Source organism: Nymphaea colorata, unplaced genomic scaffold, assembly GCF_008831285.2.
Source record: "Nymphaea colorata isolate Beijing-Zhang1983 unplaced genomic scaffold, ASM883128v2 scaffold0001, whole genome shotgun sequence".
In the NCBI taxonomy this organism is placed as follows: domain Eukaryota; kingdom Viridiplantae; phylum Streptophyta; class Magnoliopsida; order Nymphaeales; family Nymphaeaceae; genus Nymphaea; species Nymphaea colorata.
Window position 1 is genome coordinate 488,203 of NW_022204507.1, and position 26,076 is coordinate 514,278.

General features: G+C 38.7%; 1 protein-coding gene and 1 long non-coding RNA gene across 2 annotated transcripts; both read right to left on the reverse strand.

Annotated features, from left to right (window-relative positions):
- Positions 1 to 452: 452 nt before the first annotated feature.
- On the reverse strand, positions 453 to 2,585 carry LOC116267844 (uncharacterized). Its single transcript, XR_007572171.1, has 4 exons — positions 2,498 to 2,585; positions 1,037 to 1,101; positions 731 to 905; positions 453 to 634 (listed from the first exon to the last, which is right to left on the reverse strand). It is a non-coding gene; the product is annotated as an uncharacterized LOC116267844 (long non-coding RNA).
- Positions 2,586 to 10,667: 8,082 nt separating this feature from the next.
- On the reverse strand, positions 10,668 to 24,932 carry LOC116267861 (uncharacterized). Its single transcript, XM_031649799.2, has 7 exons — positions 24,721 to 24,932; positions 24,439 to 24,629; positions 23,079 to 23,236; positions 12,827 to 12,892; positions 12,505 to 12,587; positions 12,111 to 12,249; positions 10,668 to 11,192 (listed from the first exon to the last, which is right to left on the reverse strand). The coding sequence occupies exons 1-6, from the start codon at positions 24,930 to 24,932 to the stop codon at positions 12,165 to 12,167; spliced, it is 795 nt and encodes a 264-aa protein (XP_031505659.1). The 3' UTR covers positions 10,668 to 11,192; positions 12,111 to 12,164.
- Positions 24,933 to 26,076: the final 1,144 nt, after the last annotated feature.

Below are 26,076 nucleotides of genomic sequence, written 5' to 3' on the forward strand. Positions count from 1 at the left end.
AGAGCACATGATCAAGGATCTGAAAATCAATTTTGTGGAACATAACCATTGTGCTAAGTCACACAAGTATTGCTTTTATGGAGCGGTATCCATACCCATATGGGTACGTCATCGGTACGGGTACCGGTATGCCCATGCTACGTCCCGAGTATGATCAACATACCCAGGACCATATCCTTCTTTTTTTTTTTGACATGATTAACGTTAACCAAATCCATTCCTGTCCAAAAATTAGGGTTTTTATTCTTTTATTTTTTTGGACTCATGAATGTGTTGTTCTGTTTGTTTAAACTTTGAATTCTTATTTTTTGCTTATATATATATATATATATATATATATATATATATATATGCATGGTCGTACCCAAGTTTTTTTTTTAAATGGTATGTACCCGTACCTATGTAACATAGCCATTGTGAAGCACAACACTATTGAAACAAGCCAAAACAACTGCCAAAAGAACCACCCTAATCTTGGGCACACCCATACACCTAAAAAATCCTTCATATACACAGAATCAAACTAAAACAATATTCCATGTTTGAGCACAATACAAAGATATTTCCACAGGAAAATATAGACTACTTGATAAAGTCAGTTGTTCGCTCATACATTCCTCGTCCAACATAATGCCTTTCCTCAAATCAGAAAAGAACAGTTGTTAGGAATGACAATAAATGAATGAGATCCATAGAAAATACAACGGGAAGAACAATGGAGAAACCAAACCTGATGCATCCACTTGATAAATCTCCTAACAGGCCATTGATCACATCGGTTTGTCAGCCTATGACAAGCTGGAATGCGCATGAGTAGGCTAAAGGCCAGCTGGACACTTGCATATGCAATTTGAACAAAGATGTAGGTCTTGTAGAAAACGGACTTTGGATTTTGAAGTCCCTTCCTGCATGGTTATCACTATCATAGTTTAGATTTGACAATCTGTGACTACATGATTCAACAGAGGACAAATAAACATAAAACAGTAGGTGCAGCGACATCAAAGTGAAGTCTTCCAGAACACAAAAAACTCACACATAAAGATAGCAAGCACATAGATGTACACTTTCTCATGAGCATCCCCCCTCTTAGATGTGCTCCTGCATGTCTCCACAAAAAAGAAAATGCTGCAGGAACACTACAGAACACTTCAAAAATATTAAAACGTACAACAGACACAGAATTTAAAACGCATGCTTAGAGAACTGAAAACTACCACAAAAACATGCAATAAGTAACCAAAAAAACTAAAAACAGTACTGAGTTGGTTCAGTCTATGGTTTGTAGAATGTAAAAGCACATTCCGAGGGTGTGTTTGCATGGTCGAGAATAATATCCGCAATATATACATTTCATTTCCACTTTGACTTAATTTAGCAAAATATGTAAAAGATGAACATGTTATAAAACAAAAAATGTATATTTAGAAGAAAAATTAAGAAATATGTATTAAAAGATTTTGTTTGGTTTCTCATTAAGTAGTGGATATCTTAAGTTTGTGAGTTACAAAAGCAAAAAATGTCTTCATAAAACTCAGGCATTTGAAAAAGCTTGACACACAACTGAGCCTAGTTTGTTTAAAATCAATTTCGGCTAAATTTTATACCCAAGTTCAGCTAAAACATATTAGGCATCTGAATCTGATTGTACGAGAGGCACTTGGCCCTATGCGCACTGAGAATTATTATTTAACCATCAGCTGGAAAACAACCACTTAGTTTGATATCTGATCTAAATAGAAAGCACTTTTGTGTGTACAAAAATAGTGCTCCGTGGATTCAAATATTGAACCATTGAAACGTGCGCTGAAACAGTCAATGCACTGTACAGAAGTGCAAGTGTAAAAACATATGAGACTATGAGTAGTCCTCTAAATTAGTAAAAGAGTCAAAGTCCATGGTTTTCCATTTGTGTTTACCTAGCCCTTATGTTCTTTTTTGTGTGTTTATGTATTAGGTTTTGTATTGTAAATGGTTTCATTAGTGAGGGCAGTCTGGTCTTTTATTGTTTATTCAGTGAACAAGTTAGCATCACAACCCTCATATTGAAGTTCCGTTCTAAGCAGCAAGATGTTAAGTGGTGCTGTTCATGTACTGAAAACCAGATGCGAATAACAGCACACTTGGTCATTTTCTTAATTTGGTTTTGCAATACTCATCATATTGCTGGGAAGTGGGAACTTGATGACAGAAAAAAAATCGTTCTCATGTACATACATATGAATGGACCATATTTAACGCCACTTTGACTCCATTATAATTTTCTAGATTTGGGTTGAGAAAAGGTTTGCTATGGTTTCTTTCATGTTTCACTGTATAACTAGCTAAAATCTGGGCTAGGCCTGATTATTATTTACGTGGGGGATTAGGGTCAGGTGCAGCAACAAGTGGGCTACCAATCCAGCCCATTAACAGCCTTAGCTACTATTGCTCAGTCCCTGTAAAGTTACCCTAGGGTACCTGAACATTATCACTGGCCCTTTATGTGATGTTTTACCTTTTTGTTTCCTTTCTATTTTTTCTTGGCTTCTTGTTTGGTCCTGACATTGTTTCTAGATGCAGTATTCATGCTCTTGCTCAGATTTCTGGTAAGGAAGGGGTGTTCTGCAATTTCTCAGCAAGATATCATTGATGTTCTAGATAAGCAGTTGCTTGAGGGAAAAGGGGTATTACTTACAGAGGAAGAGCAGCAAAAATGTGAAGAGAGTGTCCGATCTGTGTCATATATCTTTGAGACGTTCTCTTCCAAGCATTTAAACAACACATGCACAGGTTAAGTCAACTAAACAGTGCCTATTTTTAAAACCAAAAACCTCCCAGCTTTGAAACTTTTATTACCATACAAATAGTTTGACATCGTCATCAAGCATCATTCAAGAGTTTCCAGCACTCAGCTATGTTTTACATTTAATTTCTGAAATATACCAAGATGTTGGTGTAAAAAAAAAAAAAGAGATTCACTAGAAGAAAAAAAGAAAGCTTTGATATTCCATCCCACTCATAGGTATGCACACTAAATAGTATTCTTGGACAGCACCATCCTTGTGACACTAAAAGGCCAAATGACAACAAGAATATTCAGGGGAAACGTAGTCAAGATCAAGAAGAATAGAGTTATGAAAGGTCCAACTGATACAAAAGAAGAGCCAGGTGTGACTGTGTGAGGAAAGACCCTCTCCTATCTCCATAAAGAGGAAGTCTCCTACTAGTTTTGTTACCAACCACTTGAAAGCAAAACAATCAGCTAAATATAAGAAGTATCAACAACAACCTAAATATGAGAAGCAGAAGTATGTTTCTTTGGTTACTTAATACAAATAATTTTCCCAGTTCATTTGCTAAAAGATCAGAAGATGTTTATTGAAACACTCTCATTCATTTGAAATACCGTATAACTCTATATTTGATCAAGGAACATGAAAACAGAGCAAACAAATAATTTTTTACTAAATGATATCGGCACTTGGAGGTGTATTGCCCACACCTTTACACTATAGATGAGGCCAGAGCGGGCAAGTTTGTGCGTGGGCTGCGAGATGGACTACGAAGCAAAGTGTTGACAAGTAGACCTCGTGACTTGGATGAGGCGGTTACAATGGCACGATGCATAGAAGAAGATTGGGTAAGGACACAGAAGGATCATCAGAAGAAAGCAGGCCAGCATTCATAAGGTGGACGGACACAGGTAAAGCGCCAACACTTTGCGGGCAGGACAAGGCCTTATGAGAGGCGGGATGACCGAACTTTCAGACGGAACCTGCCCACCCGTAGTGAGGCCACACAGGGGTCAGTGGCCACTCCGACTTCTCAGAAGTGCCCACTTGTTCTCGTGTGCACCTCGGGAAGCCGTGCTACCGGGTGACTGGGGCTTGTTTACACTGCGGAGGTATGGGACACTTTATCAAGGATTGCCCGTTGAAGAAAGAAAGAGAATCGAAGAAGCCTGAAGCCGGTTCTTCTAGCGCACGACAGACATCTGGACGTGTCTACGCTACTACTGTGGAGGAGCTTCAGGCACACGACCTCCTTGAAGGTACTTTACTTGTCAATTCTCATATTGCTAGAGTGTTATTTGATGCAGGAGCGACGCATTCTTTTATATCTAGTCAATTTGCTACCTCACTAGAAGTGTCCGCTAGAAGAATGCCGTATGTTTTAAAAGTTGTTAGCCCGATGCATGCTCAAGAGTCGTGTCGTGAGTATCTTCCTGATGTGGACGTGGAAATCCATCAACTTCACCTACCCGCACAGTTGGTGATCCTAGGTCTCAGTGAGTTTGATGTGATTTTGGGTATGGATTGGTTGTATGCGCATTATGCTGCAGGAAGAAGCAGATACAGATGTTGACTAATGAGATGCAGCCTGTGGAATTTCATGCTCGTAGGGCCAGTCGAACTGATAAGATATTGGTGTCTGCATTGAAGGCTAAGCGATGGATAGAAAGTGGAAGCGTTGTCTTCTTGGTCAATGTGTTGATCAATGAGGCTGAACGGTTGAAATTGTAGGATGTTGCCGTGGTGAGTGAGTATCCTGATGTGTTTCCTGAGGAATTGTCGAGTTTGCCTCCAACTCGAGAAGTGGAGTTCAAGATAGAGTTGTTACCAGGGACAACTCCTATTTCTAAGGCACCCTACCGTATGGCACCAGCAGAGTTAGAAGAGTTGAAAAAGCAACTGCATGAGCTCTTAGATAAGGGCTTCATTCGACCTAGTGTGTCTCCTTGGGGAGCACCTGTATTGTTTGTGAAAAAGAAAGATGGGACTATGCGCTTGTGTATAGATTATCGTATGTTGAATCAAGTTACCATCAAGAATAAGTATCTGCTTCCAAGAATGGAAGACTTGTTTGATCAGCTTAAGAATGCAAAGGTTTTCTCTAAGATCGATCTGAGGACAAGCTACCATCAACTCTTGATACGGGAAGAAGATGTTTCCAAGACTGCTTTTCGAACCAGGTATGAACATTATGAATTCAGGGTCATGCCTTTTGGGTTGACTAATGCTCCCGCAGCGTTCATGGACCTCATGAATCGGGTTTTCCAAGAATTCTTGGATCGTTTTGTTATTGTGTTTGTTGATGATATTTTGGTGTACTCAGAGAGTGAGGCGGAGCACAGAGACCACTTGAGAAGTGTGTTGGGTCTTTTGCGCAAGCATAAGCTTTACGCCAAATACTCAAAATGTGAATTTTGGTTACAGAAGTAAACTTTCTGGGTCATGTGATCTCGAAGGATGGAGTATCCGTCGATCCGGCTAAAGTGTCAGCTGTTCAGGACTGGAGAACACCCCGCAGTGTAACTGAGGTTAGAAGTTTTTTGGGATTGGCAGGATACTATCGCAGGTTCATACAAGGCTTTTCGAAAATAGCTACGCCCATGACTAAGCTATTGAGAAAAGGAGTGAAGTTTGTCTGGAATGAAGAGTGTGAGAGGAGTTTTCAAACTTTGAAGGTCAAGCTTACTACTGCCCCTATTTTGACGCTTCCATCGAGTCATTCTGGTTTTGTGGTGTACACTGATGCTTCGGGGATCAGATTTGGTTGTGTGTTGATGCAACATGGCCGTGTAGTGGCTTATGCATCAGAGCAGTTGAAGGCCCATGAGCAACACTATCCCACTCATGATTTGGAGTTGGGAGCAGTTGTGTTCGCATTGAAGATGTGGAGACACTATCTTTATGGTGCAACATTCGAGGTGTTTACAGATCACAAGTCCTTGAAGTATATATCCTCGCAAAGGGATCTCAACTTGAGGCAAAGAAGATGGATCGAATATTTAAAGGATTATGATTTCACTATATCGTATCATCCAGGCAAGGCGAATGTGGTGGCAGATGCATTGAGGAGGCATGCCAAGGCGACAATGTGCAGTATGTTGACTCGTTCTTGGACATTATTGCAAGATGTGATAGCTTGGCAGCCTTACATTTGTGATGAGAACAAGGCAACGATGATAGCCTTGATACGACATCCTTTGATGGAAGAATTTGTAATGAAGCAAAAGGAAGATCCAGAGTTTGCTAAGAACATGGAAGCAAGCCAGAAGACCGATTCTCTTTGGCATCAAGATGAAGATGGTTCATTGCGGTTTCGGCAGAGATTATGGGTTCCTAGAGATGAAGGGGTGAAGCGTCTGTTGCTTGATGAAGCTCACAAATCTAAGTTTTCTATTCACCCTGGCAGTACAAAGATGTTTCAAGATATGAGAAGAAATTTTTGGTGGCCTGGAATGAAGCGTGAAATTGCAGAATATGTGGCAAAGTGCTTAGTTTGCCAACAGGTAAAAGCAGAGCATCAGCGGCCAGGAGGCTTGTTGCAAAAAATCGATATTCCAGTGTGGAAATGGGAAGACATTACGATGGATTTTGTGGTTGGGTTGCCTCGTACCAAAAGACAACAGAATGCCATATGGGTGATTGTTGATCGACTTACGAAGTCTGCTCACTTTCTGCCTATCAGAATCAGTCAATCATTGGAAAGTCTCGCAGAGTTGTATATTGGCGAGATAGTAAGATTGCATGGAGTGCCAAAGTCTATCATTTTGGATCGAGATCCACGTTTTACTTCTAGGTTTTGAGGGCAATTACAGAAGGCTTTGGGTACCAAGCTTAAGTTGAGCACAGCGTTCCACCCCCAAACTGATGGGCAGTCTGAGAGGACCATTCAGACTTTAGAGGACATGTTGCACGCATGTGTCTTAGAGTGGAAAGGAGAATAGGACAAACATGTGAAACTGGCAGAATTTGCTTACAATAACAGTTACCACTCTAGTATTGCGATGGCACCTTTTGAGGCTTTGTATGGAAGGCCGTGCAGATCTCTAGCTTGTTGGACCGATTTAGGTGATGGCAAGATCGAAAACCTTTTAGTATTGCAACACTACACCGACCAAGTGAAATTGATAAGAAAGAAGTTGTTAACTACTCAGAGTAGACAAAAAAGTTATGCTGACATTCGTCGTAGAGAATTGGCTTTTGAGGTGGGTGATCATGTGTTTTTAAAGATTTCTCCTACTAAGGGTGTTTTTCGCTTTGGTGCGAAGGGAAAATTGAGCCTAAGGTTCGTAGGACCTTTTGAGATATTAGAGAAGATTGGAGAGGTGGCATACAGATTAGCGTTACCACCAGATTTGAGTCACGTTCATGACGTCTTCTATGTTTCTATGTTTCGAAAATACGTACCAGATCCGACACATGTGATTGATTTTCAAGGTATTCTAGTACAAAACGATTTGACAATGGAAGAACAGCCCATTAGAATTGTGGATCATCGAGAGCAAGTGCTTTGCACGAAGAGAATTCCTTTAGTTAAGGTGGAATGGCAGTACCATGGATTGAAGGAGAGCACATGGGAACCTGAGGAGGACATGCGGAAGAGATATCCGCACTTGTTCTTGCATTGAGGTATGAGCTAAATTTCGAGGAAGAAATTTTTTTTTTAGGAGGGTAGGATGTAACGCTCGTTGTTTGGCAGGACGGGTCGGGTCAGGGTCCAGACCCGGACCCGAGCCCCTGACGCGTGATCGAGCCCGACTCCGCCTCCCCTCCCTCGTCTTTCCTTCTTCTCCCTCGTTTCCCCTCTTCGTCTCTCCTTACCCACGACCGGAACTCAGCGAAGCAGAAGAAGGCGACGGCGACGGTGACGGCGGCAGCTCGCGGGTAAGCTCCCTCTCTCGCCCTCTCTGCCTGTTTTTCCCCTCCTTTCCTGCGCATCCCTCCCTCTCTACAACACTCTCTCTCATCTCACACGCTGTCCCTCTCCTCCTTGCCCGAGCTCTCTTCCCTTCTTCTCTCGCCTCCTTCTCCCTTCTCCCTCGCTTGCTCCTCCTTCCACTTCTTTCTTCTCCTCCTCCTTCCCACGCAGACCCTTCCCTCACCGTCCGAACCCTACCCCTTTGTCTGTCTCCCATCTCTGTCGATGTTTCCTCCCTGCTCATTCTCGTGCTCTTTCTCAGTTCTTAGCCTCCCCCAATCGAACCAATATTTTAGCCGAACTCCTCCTCTTGAGCACGTTCTTGCTTGTTCTCTTTAGTTGTGGCTGTTGGATTGGAATTTCAGTTTGATGGTGCATCATTCTCTTTGTAACAGTGAATAGAAGGCGTTGGTGGTGGCGGCTTGGCACGATTTCTGTCATTTGGGGACCGACTGTATGCTTGAGGTGGCTGTTTGAGGCATCACAGCAGTTTGGACGCATAGATTGGGGTGAACAAAGCCTATTTGAGCTTAGATTATTGGATATTATATAGTAGAACATGTATAATTATTGCTTGAGCATGTTAGAGTTTAGAATTGATGTTTTGGGATGCATGTTAGCGATTTTGCTTTTGGGGATAATGGGGGGGTTATGATGGAGAAGCGATGATTCATGTGTGGGATGATCGTTTAAGCATGATGGATTAATTTTCGAAGCTTTAAGGAAACATGGTAGAGATTGTGAGGTTGTGGGGAAGTTTTGGAACCGTCTTAGGGAGTGTAGCGCAGACTTCGGTGAACGGGTGTATCATGAAGTTAATTAGGGAATATACGTATTGGGATGTGACTTGAGGTTGATGTCTTGCTTAAAGAACGTTATTGAGGAAGGAATTAGTGATAGATTGATTGATGGTTGAAGGCTTTGGTTTTTCGAGGCAACGTCAAGACGTAAAGGAGGAGGTCTATTGGAGAGCTTGTTAGTCGACACTACTTGTCGACACCCTCTTGAGGCGACGACACGTGCCTCAAGGATTTTATTTTTGTATTTGTTTGTTTCTGTTTGAATGGTGTAGGTATCTAGTAGAAACATTATTCTTGTTTATGTTTGCAGGTGCACCGGACACATCCCGTCGACCTTGAGTTCGAAACTTGAGGCATTTTGAAGAATTTGGTGAGCGCGCCACAGGTATGGCAACTTTCCAGGCAAATTCCTGCCTGGGGCAAATGTGTGATTGGGTGCTCCTAGGATCAAGGGATCCTAGGATTGTGATGTGAATTGATTGACTGTTTTGTGAAAGAGTATATGTATGTTGCTTACATGATATGAATGGGTTAGAAAGATTATTAGTCATTCGTTTTGAAATTGTTACGCATTGGCATGTGCATGCTAGAATTGATATCTGTTTAGGACAGATGAGGCGGGGTATCGAGTCGAGTGTCTCCTCGACCCCCATTGTGCATTAGAAAGCATCAAAGAATGATAATTGCATAGGACAGCTACGAGCCAACCGCAGATGGAGACTACTCTCTGTGGATTGGCTAAGTTTTTCAAAAAGGTGATTGACGTGATTGATGTGAGGATTGATGTGATGATTGATATGAATGTGTATGTTGTTGCATATCCATTGCCATGGGCAATGATGCGAATGGATGTTTTGGAGGGTAGTTGTACCCGTATGGTATGACGGCTAGCAATGACGGTTACTGTATGTATAGACCTCATGTGGAGGTAATCGGAGGTGTGGGTGCACTCGTGAAGTGTACTAGCCTCATGTGCTAGCCAGTCATTTTGTGAATGTGTAACTATAATGATAAGAATGAATAACTAAGAGATGTGAGGCCAGTGGGATGTGGCTATGTGTTTGGGAGACGTCCCCCTTGTTTGCCACTGGTCTCGCCTGTCAGAGCGCAGACGGTGCAAGGCCCCAAGGTTCTGTTGTGTGTTGTGCTTGGAGCGTTGGGCTCCCGCCTTCCCAACCTGGGTGTCCTAGGGAAGGCTGAGTATCTCACATTGGACTTCACACATCCAGGGATGAGTGCTCTACCGCTGCAGCGGGTGAAATGGATCCATACTGTTATGGGCCACCACGGTGATTGTCTCTCGGCTGTAGGCCGCCCGCGGTGTGCACGTGCCTGTGTTGCACCCACAGGAACTGTCAATGCACTAAAGTTAATGAAAATGTAATGTGTTTGATAGAATGCATGTGACTGACGCATATGTGAATGATATGAATGCACGTGTTATGTTTAAGCATGCTTCGCAAGTGACTGACGTTGTGTTAGGGTGGCCATCAAGTGGCTTTTACGTGTCGTACTCTGACACGACATGACGATAGAGAGGTTGATATTTGTTCTTTTATTTGAGCCTTACTTGAGAGGGTTTGGCATTTTCCTGGCTTGTTGCCATACTGCGAAGGCTGAGCCTTCAGTTGTTTTCTTTTTCAGGCTTTGGCGGACCCGGGGCAACAGGTTGAGCAGATGGCTTCACTCACGTCCTATTGGGGAGGTTTTGAGATTGTCGTTTGTAGTGTCGGCACGTCATGTTTTGGTTTTATTGATGTCTTCTTTTTGTTAGGCATCAATGTTATGATTTTGGGGCATTTTGGTCATGCACATAGATGTGAATTTGTATGAAACAAAATGGTTATATAAATGAAAGTTCGCCCCATTGTTTTGAATTGCTTGGCTCATCGTCTTTTTGAATTGTTGGGTAGTCACTCCTCGATGCTTTATGTTTAGAAAAAAAAAAGGGGGGGGTTTGTGGGTTAAAAGGTCGGGGTGTGACAGCTATCATTGCCAAGGCCATTGCAGCAGGTGGTTACGCAAAAGCAGCAACCCATCCTGGTGAAATCATTGTAAGGGAAGCATGCAGCAAATTAGAAGGTATCTATCAAGAAAGCAACATGACAACATAGACATTGATTGGGATTGTATTAAATGGACTATTAAAAATATCCTTAACTAGGTGGTCAATTTACGTTCAACAGCAAAAGATAGACAGAAATGCATATATCAAAAGTTACATCAAGTGGTTTAAAAGTTTCAAAAAGTACGGACCAATAACAAGTACAATGGGACCTAAGTGGCTAAGTCACCTTAACAGGAAAAGCATCTGCTGCCAGTGCACGATCATCAACGATTAGGGGACGATGTTAGCGCATGGGTTCCAGCCAAAAGAGGCCTCCAATGTCTTAAGATTGCAACAAAAGGTGGTAATATTAACTCCAAATACTGTTTCCGAGGAGGTCTTTTATCCCTACCAACTGCATGGTATACTCACATGACAATAAAATGGACGAAAAACATGATTCTTCCAAAAGGAATGGCTCATAAGCACCTTAACATGCACAGAGAGTTAGCCTCTAATCTCCTGGCAAATAACAAAGGTACAAAAATTTCAAATTATGTGTGTTGTTATTTCTGGACCAGCAAGAGCTTACTGTGCAGTACCCAAAGTAAACCAATTATATGACAAGCTAGCAACCCACAGAGTGCAATAAGAGCCTGAAACACCAGAAACATAAACAATTCATACACTGCCATTTAAGCATCAGAAGAAAGAATAAACAGTATGAATAAAGATAGAAATGAAGATCTAGTTAATTGCCATGGCAGGCCATGCAATTGTCCAAGCTGGAAAGGGAAATAAAAAGATTAGTACATATACACAATGTCTAACGCGCACACACACAAGTACATACATATGCAGCAATTTTGGATTCCCATCATACAACTTCAAAAAGCAAGCCAATGCAAGAATGGCCAAATCAGGATTATAACTTAGCCGTACCTGCCTGTACGATAGAAATAAGACCATCATATGTGTTCATGCTTGAACTCATCCAAAAAGGTCAGGACTCGTTGTAATTGTATGCCATTAGTACTCATTTGACCTTATAGAAAGGTCATGACTCTGTTTGAAAGGTCAATTAACATGTATTCTCATTTAATTGTATTTAGCCACATAGATATATGGGGAAAAGAAATTTAAGTTTCCAAAACAGAAATTAGTCAGATGTTTTGCTAAATAAGCATGATGGTCTCTCTCTCCCTCTCCCTGTGATGACCAAGAAAGAGTGAGTGAAACTCCCATTTCAAGATACTCAAGTTTCTAGAAAAGTATTAGCAAGATGATATGAAGTCCTCTCTTCCAAATGATATTTACTATTAAAAGTCTTTCCAGAAAAAGTGAGACCTGCACAACATTTTCTAAGGAAATGAACACTGAAAGATATTTAAGTCTCCCAAAAAAAAATGAGTTATAAGATGACGTAAATGCATCTCTAGCTCTCAACAATACAATAAAGACACTTGCAATTAAAACAGAATACAAATTGCTAAATATATATATATATATATATATATATATATATATATATATATATATATATATGTATATTGGCCCTAAGCATAAAGTATAACCTGAGTCCAGCCAGCTCATTATGGACGTGAAACCCTTCAAGGCATCTCCAAGTATCACATAGCTACCAACAAAGCTACCCTTATAAAAGCATGGTTGATGTCTTCAAGTAACATGCAATAAAGAAAGCTCCCAAGCTTCCTAGACAATTCAATTATATACGAAAAATAAAGGATAAGTCTATCACAGCAGGTGGAAAAATTGAAGCATATTACATGTGGAATCATAGACATTCCATCAATTATAAGAATACGTAATCACAACGTTCCAACATTAATGGTCAACCCACCTGATTGGAAGCATAAAAAGAACTCCTGCGACTAAAATGCAGAAAAGAAGGTTGTTCATGCAATAAAACATGAATTTAAATGTGAAGACTCAGCAACGAGCACTTACTCTTTGGTTGGCACATGAAGATACTTCATGAAAGCTTCAGAAAACTGCTCAGAAAGCTCATGAACAGCATCAACAGAATGAATCTGAAACCGGAAAGTGAAAATGTTGAAGGAACAGCAGATTCTCAATCTAGAAGGAAAATTAATAAAGCAATCACACCATGCTAAAATTTATAAATTAATTATTTCAGACACATAAAATAACTTGGTGTAAAAATATCAACTTAGAGCAACAATATCTCAAAAAACTAAGCAAAACTCATGATCTTTCCAAGCAAAAAGCTAAACACTACCACACTAAGATAACTAGAAGAACGGCATACCTCACCTAGACCATCACTTGCCCCAAGCAAGAAGCCAACAATTGCAGAAAAGAGTGTATAGAAAATCTGAAAAGAGTGTATAGTAAATCTGAAAATCCAGAAGATAAATCTGCAAATAATAGCATATCAGTACGAGACAGCAGGAAAAAGAATTATTCAAAATCAAAGACAATGAGCAGCTGCAGGACATTTTCATGAATTACACTGTCAACGAAAACAGGGAAAAATGGTTCTACAACCAACAATATGGAAAAACTTAACCTCCTGAAACAAACTTTTTAGCTAACACACAGTCATAAGACCCCAAACTATTAAGCTTATGAATTTGACGGTATCCAAGAACCATAAACACCCTATTCTCCTAAATCACAATTCACCTACAGAAGTTTTGACTTTGCACACCTTGACTAACCCCATAACATTAATCAATACAATCTAAAAAATGCATGGATACAAAAGAATCATCAATAAAGGAAATTAACAAATTTCAAGCAAAAACCGAGCTGTACAAAACATATTGAGGTATATACAGCACTATCTGTAAAGAACTGCATCCACGTAGTCTAAGGCTCTCCAAAACCTAACGAAAGCTCAGCAGCTGATGTTCCCTTCAAAGCTAAAAAAGGTTTCAAGTACATAGCCAACAAAATTTCAGCGAACTTAAGGCACAACCCCATCTCCACACTTAGGCAACCCAAGCTAAGGCATTAAAAGCATAATACATGTGTACAGACACTCCAAAATTTGCTACACCACATGCTACCATGAATCGTACCTCAATGTTGCATGGCCAAGCCCTTAGCACCAGGCCATGCCAACCTGCTAAGTCGCTAACTTGCTATCAAATGGCCATTCCATCATTGGCCCAATTCAACATCTGATGTCCACCCTATTATTCCAAGTCTTTGCCAACTGCCTTCATGCTTGGCCTTCTCATAGGTGTTGTGGGTGCTACATTCTCAAGTGCCTCAATGTATGTCACTAGAGAACTAGATGGAGCCGAGGCAATGAGTAGACCCCCTAGGCTGGACTAACTAAATGAAAAAATAAAATAAAAAATAAAAATGTAAAAGCTAATAAAATGCAACCAAAATATTATTATATACAGTCACATATATAAACATATACATGATTATATACAGTCACAAAAAGACGGACAAAATAATACAAAACTAAAGATCGTTAAATAATACAAAATTTATTCATATAAATACACATACAATAACATCAGGTCTTTCTCTCTCTCTCTCTCTCTCTCTCTCTCTCTCTCTCTCTCTCTCTCTCTCTCTCTCTCTCGCTGGTTGGTCCACCAAAGCGATTGTGATAGACACCAAAGCTGCTTGCTTGTAATTGTGTCTCACTGAAGGATCTATAATTTAGTGGAAGAGTTGAAAGGGGAGAGGAAACAGACATTGGCCACCGACAAGGCATTGAAAAAGGAAAACCAAGAACCTAAGACAATAAAGCACCTAAACAACCCATGTCACAATGAAAGTGAAAACTAAACATGACACTATGCAGGAAACCATTAAAGTAGAAAACAATTGCCCAACTCAACAAAACTAAATAATCAAACTAAATCAAAATCGAATCCAACTGAATACAAATCAAACCAATGACCTTAACCGCTGGACGTGCAATAGCTAACTAAAGGATCTATTCAACTAACCTGACACTAACATGATACAAGAGAATCTGAGCATTATCCTCGTCTAAAACCATGAAGGACCTGAGGACATAAAACCCAAAACCCATGCAACTTCGATGAATACAACCTTTCAAAAATTGATTGGTCCTTTTGAAAAGAGATAAGAGATGTTCCATGACAATCTCAACCCTAAGTCTGGGTTATGTTGAAGACACTCGGTTAAGATGGAATAATGGGCCAGGCTTAATCACTTGTCCCCAATGATATGCATCTCTTGAGACAAAGAAAATGGAATTCGTCACACTCAACATGAGTTGACTAGGTTCGAGGAGCTTCATCTATTCCATGAATGGACTAATGGTTTGGTAATGGAATAGCCAACATCTTTGAAGGACAAAGGGGATTGGGAATGAAATAACAAACATATTTCAAGACCAAAGGAAATTGATTAGTTCCTCCTATGATTAGAGATGTCAAGTTTTTAGTTTGAAATAGTTCAAAAACGATCAATTTAACTAATAATCATGAGTGCTCGTGTTGTGCAAATAATATGGCATTCATTTACACATAGCACCTACCGTACAAGCATTAGGATTCATTTCGCGTCAATGTCGTCAAATCTCTAGAAGGGATGCCTTTCAATTTCCAAAATATGAACATAACGGAATCATCCTCAGCGTCTTAGGTAATCAAAAATAGGAGAAGATATTGACCCTAGGACCACACATCTACCAAAGATTTTCACATTCAATTCTCGCGAGTTCAGCCTTCACGCCTTTCATGCCTTTCATCTCTTGCATTTCCTAGTCTCGACTTTCTCAACTTCACAGGACCTTTCCTTACTGCTCATATTCAAGATCTTTTCAGTTTTCCTCTTCCATTGTTTGGCAACAAAAATTTGAATTTTTATCCTTCTGCTCAAGGAGGTACTAAGAATAAAGAAAAGCCACATCATTGTGTGAGAAGACACTTTTAAAATGTTTTTAAGCAAAACTCAAAATTATCACTTTTACAAAAATTCTTAACATCAAATGGTATATCACCAAGAGGAAGGAATTCTACTCTAAAGAAGAAGGTGAATGCAAAATATTATAGGTTGGTTGGGTAGAAAAATGAACTTCACCATCTCTCCTAGAAACTTCTATACGAAAGGTTGGTTTAATAGTGATGATTTTCCATAAATGTTTCGGTCCTCAACTGATTGAAAGTTTTACAAATGGTTTAGGTTAAGCTCTTATCCTTCCCCAAAGGAAGCCCGAGATAAACCAATCCAATGTGGTGGGTTTTGTAAAATCATCAAGTGCATGATAATGACAACTACGGGATTGGACTCTGTTAGACTCTAAATGTACGACTATCCAGCAAAGTTTGATCAGTCTTGTGCCCTGGCTACATGATTATAAACTTCAATTTCACAAGCTAATTGAAGTCCATTGTCAAAAAAAAAAAAAAAAGTTTCTTAAAGGCAAAAGAATACCAAAGTACAAAATGCTTAGGTTTATAATAATCAAGAAACTCCAGTACTTGCCAAAAAATCGTCATGAAATGTAACCATCAGAAAAGAAAAACGAAATCAAAGTATGAATTTAGTGTGAACTGTCTCCCAAAATTATTCAAAAATAGCCAAATTTATGCGGAACAAAATACTTATACAATGACAAATTAATCAGAGAGAAATTGGCATGCAGCCTGCTTAGCAGCAGAACACAACAGAAACAACATCAGTGATGAACTATCATATCATGAGGCCTGCAGGAAAGGATTCAGGAAAAGAGCAGCAATCTTCAACATTGGCATGACAGATGCATTGTTTCCATTGTTGTTAGGCATGTGAGCTTATGCAGGCCACAAGAACATTTTACCTTCCTAGTTTAATCCCTCGAAAGTATTTTATGACTAGACAAAGGCAGCAAAAACTCACGTTTTGATACAAGAACATGCCACGAATACTCTAGCCCATTAAGATTTATAATAATTTTTGTAGGATTGACCAATGGCTTTATCCGCATATGTTGGAAAGGAAACAATCAAAAGGAGACAATAAGACAGATGAAACATAAACAAAAGAACCATCATCGACCAGTTAGCAATTGGTATCTGCTTTTACTTTCGTGGAGGAAATAGGCAAATGAGAATTTTGATCCAAATACACAAAGCCAGAAAATCATATATCTGCATTTTATCAATATGAAAAAACATGAGTACCCTGTTCATGGGACTGTGTTCCAGTTCACACAGTAAAGAGTCAGACTTCACAACAGCCAAAAGGATTCATCCAGTCCAATGTGCCTAACAACCAAAAGAGTACAAGGAAAATGTACATTCCAATTGCACACAATTGGGCTTCAAAAGAATGAAATGCCATCACTATTAAGAATCAAAATGGAAGCATTCTCAAAACCCAAACATTTATGCAACAGAAACAAGAAAGAAACACCGAGGACAAAGAAAAGGTCAAAAAGAGGACCAAACTGTGTCTTATTTGTCTTCCTCCTCAAGATTAAAATTTTCTCTTTTGGCTGTGTGGCTGCCTAATACAAACCTAAGATAAGTATTCATTACTTCACAAAGTCCAACCATAACCCCTCGATCCCAATGCAATTTCCTGGATGAATCCAAAACAATCATCTAAAGAATGCAATCTGAGTTTATAAATTTTGGTTTAGAAATAGAAGCTCAGATATCAAAACTCACTGACACGCTTGCCTGTTGAAGCACATATTCATGATGGAAAGTTTATATTGATCTATTTTTTCATTATCTAAAATGACCTAGCAAGCATCTATGCACAACCACATGCACCTTGTAGAGCACATGATCAAGGATCTGAAAATCAATTTTGTGGAACATAACCATTGTGCTAAGTCACACAAGTATTGCTTTTAAGGAGCGGTATCCATACCCATATGGGTACGTCATCGGTACGGGTACCGGTATGCCCATGCTACGTCCCGAGTATGATCAACATACCCAAGACCATATCCTTCTTTTTTTTTTTGACATGATTAACGTTAACCAAGTCCATTCCTGTCCAAAAATTAGGGTTTTTATTCTTTTCTTTTTTTGGACTCATGAATGTGTTGTTCTGTTTGTTTAAACTTTGAATTCTTATTTTTTGCTTATATATATATATAAGTTTTTTTTTTAAATGGTATGTACCCGTACCTATGTGACATAGCCATTGTGAAGCACAACACTATTGAAACAAGACAAAATAACTGCCAAGAGAACCACCCTAGTCATGGGCACACCCAAAGACCTAAAAAATCCTTCATATACACAAAATCAAACTAAAACAATATTCCATGTTTGAGCACAACACAAAGATATTTCCACAGGAAAATACAGACTACTTGATAAAGTCAGTTGTTCGCTCATACATTCCTCGTCAAACATAATGCCTTTCCTTAAATCAGAAAAGAACAGCTGTTAGGAACAACAATAAATGAATAAGATCCATAGAAAATACAACGGGAAGAACAATGGAGAAACCAAACCTGATGCATCCACTTGATAAATCTCCTAACAGGCCATTGATCACATCGGTTTGTCAGCCTATGACAAGCTGGAATGCGCATGAGTAGGCTAAAGGCCAGCTGGACACTTGCATATGCAATTAGAACAAAGATGTAGGTCTTGTAGAAAACGGATTTGAAGTCACTTCCTGCATGGTTATCACTATCATAGTTTAGATTTGACAATCTGTGACTACATGATTCAACAGAGGACAAATAAACATAAAACAGTAGGTGCAGCGACATCAAAGTGAAGTCTTCCAGAACACAAAAAACTCACACATAAAGATAGCAAGCACATAGATGTACACTTTCTCATGAGCATCCCCCCTCTTATATGTGCTCCTGCATGTCTCCACAAAAAAGAAAATGCTGCAGGAACACTACAGAACACTTCAAAAATATTAAAACGTACACCAGACACAGAATTTAAAAGGCATGCTTAGAGAACTGAAAACTACCACAAAAACATGCAATAAGTAACCAAAAAAACTAAAAACAGTACTGAGTTGGTTCAGTCTATGGTTTGTAGAATGTAAAAGCACATTCCGAGGGTGTGTTTGCATGGTCCAGAATAATATCCGCAATATATACATTTCATTTCCAATTTGACTTAATTTAGCAAAATATGTAAAAGATGAACATGTTATAAAACAAAAAATGTATATTTAGAAGAAAAATTAAGAAATATGTATTAAAAGATTTTGTTTGGTTTCTCATTAAGTAGTGGATATCTTAAGTTTGTGAGTTACAAAAGCAAAAAATGTCTTCATAAAACTCAGGCATTTGAAAAAGCTTGACACACAACTGAGCCTAGTTTGTTTAAAATCAATTTCGGCTAAATTTTATACCCAAGTTCAGCTAAAACATATTAGGCATCTGAATCTGATTGTACGAGAGGCACTTGGCCCTATGCGCACTGAGAATTATTATTTAACCATCAGCTGGAAAACAACCACTTAGTTTGATATCTGATCTAAATAGAAAGCACTTTTGTGTGTACAAAAATAGTGCTCCGTGGATTCAAATATTGAACCATTGAAACGTGCGCTGAAACAGTCAATGCACTGTACAGAAGTGCAAGTGTAAAAACATATGAGACTATGAGTAGTCCTCTAAATTAGTAAAAGAGTCAAAGTCCATGGTTTTCCATTTGTGTTTACCTAGCCCTTATGTTCTTTTTTTGTGTGTTTATGTATTAGGTTTTGTATTGTAAATGGTTTCATTAGTGAGGGCAGTCTGGTCTTTTATTGTTTATTCAGTGAACAAGTTAGCATCACAACCCTCATATTGAAGTTCCGTTCTAAGCAGCAAGATGTTAAGTGGTGCTGTTCATGTACTGAAAACCAGATGCGAATAACAGCACACTTGGTCATTTTCTTAATTTGGTTTTGCAATACTCATCATATTGCTGGGAAGTGGGAACTTGATGACAGAAAAAAAATCGTTCTCATGTACATACATATGAATGGACCATATTTAACGCCACTTTGACTCCATTATAATTTTCTAGATTTGGGTTGAGAAAAGGTTTGCTATGGTTTCTTTCATGTTTCACTGAATAACTAGCTAAAATCTGGGCTAGGCCTGATTATTATTTACGTGGGGGATTAGGGTCAGGTGCAGCAACAAGTGGGCTACCAATCCAGCCCATTAACAGCCTTAGCTACTATTGCTCAGTCCCTGTAAAGTTACCCTAGGGTACCTGAACATTATCACTGGCCCTTTATGTGATGTTTTACCTTTTTGTTTCCTTTCTATTTTCTCTTGGCTTCTTGTTTGGTCCTAACATTGTTTCTAGATGCAGTATTCATGCTCTTGCTCAGATTTCTGGTAAGGAAGGGGTGTTCTGCAATTTCCCAGCAAGATATCATTGATGTTCTAGATAAGCAGTTGCTTGAGGGAAAAGGGGTATTACTTACAGAGGAAGAGCAGCAAAAATGTGAAGAGAGTGTCCGATCTGTGTCATATATCTTTGAGACGTTCTCTTCCAAGCATTTAAACAACACATGCACAGGTTAAGTCAACTAAACAGTGCCTATTTTTAAAACCAAAAACCTCCCAGCTTTGAAACTTTTATTACCATACAAATAGTTTGACATCGTCATCAAGCATCATTCAAGAGTTTCCAGCACTCAGCTAAGTTTTACATCTAATTTCTGAAATATACCAAGATGTTGGTGTAAAAAAAAAAAAGAGATTCACTAGAAGAAAAAAAGAAAGCTTTGATATTCCATCCCACTCATAGGTATGCACACTAAATAGTATTCTTGGACAGCACCATCCTTGTGACACTAAAAGGCCAAATGACAACAAGAATATTCAGGGGAAACGTAGTCAAGATCAAGAAGAATAGAGTTATGAAAGGTCCAACTGATACAAAAGAAGAGCCAGGTGTGACTGTGTGAGGAAAGACCCTCTCCTATCTCCATAAAGAGGAAGTCTCCTACTAGTTTTGTTACCAACCACTTGAAAGCAAAACAATCAGCTAAATATAAGAAGTATGAACAACAACCTAAATATGAGAAGCAGAAGTATGTTTCTTTGGTTACTTAATACAAATAATTTTCCCAGTTCATTTGCTAAAAGATCAGTCAGAAGATGTTTATTGAAACACTCTCATTCATTTGAAATACCGTATAACTCTATATTTGATCAAGGAACATGAAAACAGAGCAAACAAATAATTTTTTACTAAATGATAACAGAGTTCTTGTGATGGTCACAAAATTACTTCTGTAATTTCGCACACCATAAGATGTTCGTTAAATTGTAAAAGAATCACTTATAACAAAAGTTTTAAGATTTATCTAAGATAGGAGATTGTACATGCAAGGAAAGAGAAATTAATGCCAAAGGAATACTTCATAGATGAGAGCAAAAAATTAACAGGCAGAGAGAGAGAGAGAACTCAAATCTAAAACACAAACTAAAACAAGAAAAGTATCATATTAGAAACAGACTGATCCAACATAGCCTTGAAACTATGAAACTTAGTCAAGCTATCAGTATCAAAAGGCAAATAGAGAAACCTGCAAAAAGACACCTGACGAGAACTCATAAGCAACACACGTGTAATACATGTGTACATGTAATATACAAACGTAATACATGTGTATATTACATATATTTGTACATGTGTATATATATATATATATAGTGCATACTGCATAGTACATATATGTCATATGTATGCATACTATATACTATATTATATGTGTGTATATGTGTGTACATACATAGTATGTAATACATATGTATATATATAGTATATGGTACATATATTTGTACATATATATATGTATACATATATAGTATATAACACATATACGCAATATAACATATATATATATATTACTTATTTATTTATTATATATATGTAATACAGAAGATAAATCTGCAAATAATAGCATATCAGTACGAGACAGCAGGAAAAAGAACTATTCAAAATCAAAGACAATGAGCAGCTGCAGGACATTTTCATGAATTACACTGTCAAGGAAAACGGGGAAAAATGGTTCTACAACCAACAATATGGAAAAACTTAACCACCTGAAACAAACTTTTTAGCTAACACACAGTCATAAGACCCCAAACTATTAAGCTTATGAATTTGACGGTATCCAAGAACCAGAAACACCCTATTCTCCTAAATCACAATTCACCTACAGAAGTTTTGACTTTGCACACCTTGACTAACTGCATAACATTAATCAATAAAATCTAAAAAATGCATGGATACAAAAGAATCATCAATAAAGGAAATTAACAAATTTCAAGCAAAAACCGAGCTGTACGAAACATATTGAGGTATATACAGCACTATCTGTAAAGAACTGCATCCATGTAGTCTAAGAATCTCCAAAACCTAACGAAAGCTCAGCAGCTGATGTTCCCTTCAAAGTCAAAAAAGGTTTCAAGTACATATCCAACAAAATTTCAGCGAACTTAAGGCACAACGCCATCTCCACACTTAGGCAACCCAAGCTAGGGCTTTAAAAACATAATACATGTGTACAGACACTACAAAATTTGCTACACCACATGCTATCATGAATCATACCTCAATGTAGCATGGCCAAGCCCTTAGCACCAGGCCATGCCAACCTGCTAAGTCGCTAACTTGCTATCGAATGGCCATTCCATCATTGGCCCAATTCAACATCTGATGTCCACCCCATTATTCCAAGTCTTTGCCAACTGCTTTCATGCTTGGCCTTCTCACAGGTGTTGCGGGTGCTACATTCTCAAGTGCCTCAATGTATGTGACTAGAGAACTAGACGGAGCCGAGGCAATGAGTAGACCCTAGAGCTTAAGCATGCCTAGGCTGGACTAAGCGCTCTAAATGAAAATAAAAAATAAAAAATAAAAATGTAAAAGCTAATAAAATGCAACCAAAATATTATTATATACAGTCACATATATAAACATATACATGATTATATACAGTCACAAAAAGAATGACAAAATAATACAAAACTAAAGATCGTTAAATAATACAAAATTTATTCATATGAATACACATACAATAACATCAAGTCTTTCTCTCTCTCTCTCTCTCTCTCTCTCTCTCTCTCTCTCTCGCTGGTTGGTCCACCAAAGCGATTGTGATTCCACAAAAGCTCTCATGAATAAAGAGGGTTAAAAAAAATTTCCAGCAAGCACATAGATGTGCACTTTCTCATGAGCATCCCCCTCTTATATGTGCTCCTGCATGTCTCCACAAAAAAGAACATGATGCACGAAGTCTATAGAACACTTCAAAAATATTAAAACATACAACAGGCAAAGAATTTAAAAGGCATGCTTAGAGAACTGAAAACTACCACAAAAACATGCAATAAGTAACCAAAAAAACTAAAAACAGTACTGAGTTGGTTCAGTCTATGGGTTGTAGAATGTAAATGCACATTCCGAGGGTGTGTTTGCATGGTCGAGCATAATATCCGCAATATATATATATTTCATTTCCACTTTGACTTAATTTAGCAAAATATGTAAAAGATGAACAAGTTATAAAACAAAAAAATGTATATTTAGAAGAAAAATTGAGAAATATGTATTAAAAGATTTTGTTTGGTTACTCACTAAGTAGAGATTTGCACCCGCACCTATGTCAACATGGGTACGGATGTCATTTTGAAGCACTCGTGTGTTATAGTTGACAACAACTTGACCCGCTTTAGCAAAATCCCTCCTCCCCGAGCACCCAGGCGATTCCACCCTATGCTTTTTAGAAGGTAAGACTGAAAAGATAAAACTAAAAATAAACACATGAAGTTACCTTGCATCTTCAATAGGCTGACCATATATGCAGTGGTATAAGCCGAGATAGTAGCTTTTCGTGTGAACAACAAGCAATGTCCTAAAACTATAAGAACGTTTGGCACCATGAATCTACTATGGCTATTCCTAATCCTCTCTGAACTTGTTGATTCACTTTTAGGACTTCTATGGATAGCACCTGTGGATTTTAAAAACAACCCCACTTATATGTGGTTGAAATTAGTCCAATTGCAGGAATTAAGAAGCTACATTCACATAAATACATTTTCAAAATAAATGATAAAACACATAGTGGAGGAAAACACATGGAGTGAAAGCAAGCATGTTATAAGTTCAAGTAATCACTAAGAAGTAAAATTTTGTATTTGGCCCCACATAAATAGCTCTATCGTGCAAAGACTGTTATTCTGTGCTTCATTCCGATCAACCCAAATAAAATAATAAAAAAAAGGAAAAGAAAAAGACCCAGAAGACTGCTCACAATAAGCACGAGTGTTAACATTCCAACTAAACAAATAGACTCGGATGAAACACATCCATAAGCATTCAAATAAATCTGAAAGAAAAACTACCCAAAAATACTTAAGTTTCTACAGACATGATCGAAAAAAAATATGAACCAAAGCCACAGAAAGATTACAGGCCCAAAAGGTTGCTCAACTGCTCAAGAAATCCATCTGTTTACTACTTCAACGGACTCAAACATCCACAGAACGACACTCTCACATATCCACGGGATAACTCAACTACGAACGCCAATTCAAATAGCTTTGTGAAAATCGTGAAAATTCTATGGTGTCTGGAGCACACACTAGTAAGAGAATCAATCCAATGTTTCAAACCATCAAACCAAGCATTAGTTAAGCAAACATTCAACCCAAGTTCACATAACTAACCATTGTCACATTTGACACATATAACAACAAGGGTCGATGATAAAAGACAACCCAAACACATGCAGCCATACCGGTCTGTCGACGCATGAAACTAGACATCGATTTTACCTCACTAAACTAAATAAACAAACACTGGAAAAACGAAAAATAAACAAAGTCGTTCCCAAGTAATAAATGAAATAGCCAATTAATCAAACGCAGAACCCACAGAAAGTAAAAGGAAACCAGTTGAAAGTCCAATAAAGAACGTGCTGGATTCGACTTACTTTCGCAAGGTAGGAACACAACCGAACCAAGACGTCCGACCCAGACACTAATATGTGGTGAAGGAACGCCGAGAGGACTGGCGCAGTGAGCTTGTGGCGCAGCGCGATCGTGTGGCAGACGGCACGAACGATCCGACGTACCTCCTTCGTGTACGCCCCCGTGTCGATCAAGGTCCCGATCTCTTTCAGATCTTTTCACCCAGGAAAACAAGAAACAGGGCATCAAAACCAGATCGATACCCTAGAAAGAAGCAAAGAAATGGGGATTTAGGGGATGATTACGCTGAAGAATGGGATAAGTGAACGAGGATTGAGAGAGAGGCGGGGTAGCCTGCGTCGTCTTCTCCTGGTTTCGCCCTGCGAATAAGCTCAGAGAGAAGGGGGAAAATGAGTAAAGGCCCGGTCTCCCTTTTCCCTTTGTCTTTTGAAACGGCTCTAAGACTCGGGCAATAATCGAATCGGGAAGCGAGTATCTCGGCTTCTAAAACGATCATCCAGCGGAAACCGGTTTGAGTCTAGGACTACCGGATCGTACGTAATCAGATTTGGAATTAACAGTTCAAGATCCAAATAATCCGTGTTATATTTTTCTATGTGATGGTTTCAGCATAAGTACTTATCTTTTCTATTTGAATGCAAAGCTATAACAGGATATGAAGCTGAGAAATTGATTGGGTTGGATATCAAATCCAAACTTTAGTTGTAGGCAGGCTTGCTTCGAAGGGCTTGTTTGATGGGAATCGATTAAGTTGGAATGACAATCCAAGCATCGTCTTGCTGGTGCGATCATGGATTCACGTCCACCTCAAACAAACATAGTGTATATGACAATGGATGAATGGCTTGAGACTTGATATCCATGGTAATTGACTGTCTTTAACTATTCATTCGTGGATCAATTGGCCAAGCAAACGAACACCCAGATAACTTGTTTGAAATGGGCCCCGTCACATAAATGTAAGACACCAAACAAACGTGTGACTATTTTAGTCAGTACTTTTTGGACTCACCCGAAAATATTAATTTTGTCCGAAGGTGAAACGAGTACGACCTGATCTTCAATTGTCTCATAACACCTACATCTCAACATTCAAATATGCAATTTGATATACTTCAGCGGCGAAGAAAATGGTTTGAGATGACCGCTTCTTTTTTTTCCTTTCCCCATTCAAACATCGCAGAGGATAAAAGTTTCAGTTTCTTTCTGTTACATACGAATACGAAAGATTACTGTGCATGACTAGCGGGTTTCTGATCATAGTGACAGTGACAAAAGATGAACTCTTTTTAAGGAGCGAATTAGCTCATCCTTCATATTTGCCCTTTAAAAAGAACAAGTCATCATTCTGTCAATTTCACAACGTTAGCAGTTTGCTTAAAGCAGCTTTGCAACTTTTTTGAAAGTCGTTTAGTAAATGATCTTAACAATCCCAACAAGTCTTTCAATCTCTCTTCATCGACATTTTCTGAGGTATTGTGAACACAAAAGTTTCAGCCTTTATCGCATATATCTAGCATAATTAGATTCAAGCTGCTCACAAGGTGAGATGGCTATGGAAAAAACATAGGTTTTTGCACCCTGGAAGTATGAGGTCCAACACCACAACGAAGTTAATTAAGCTCTTCATGGTATTCAAT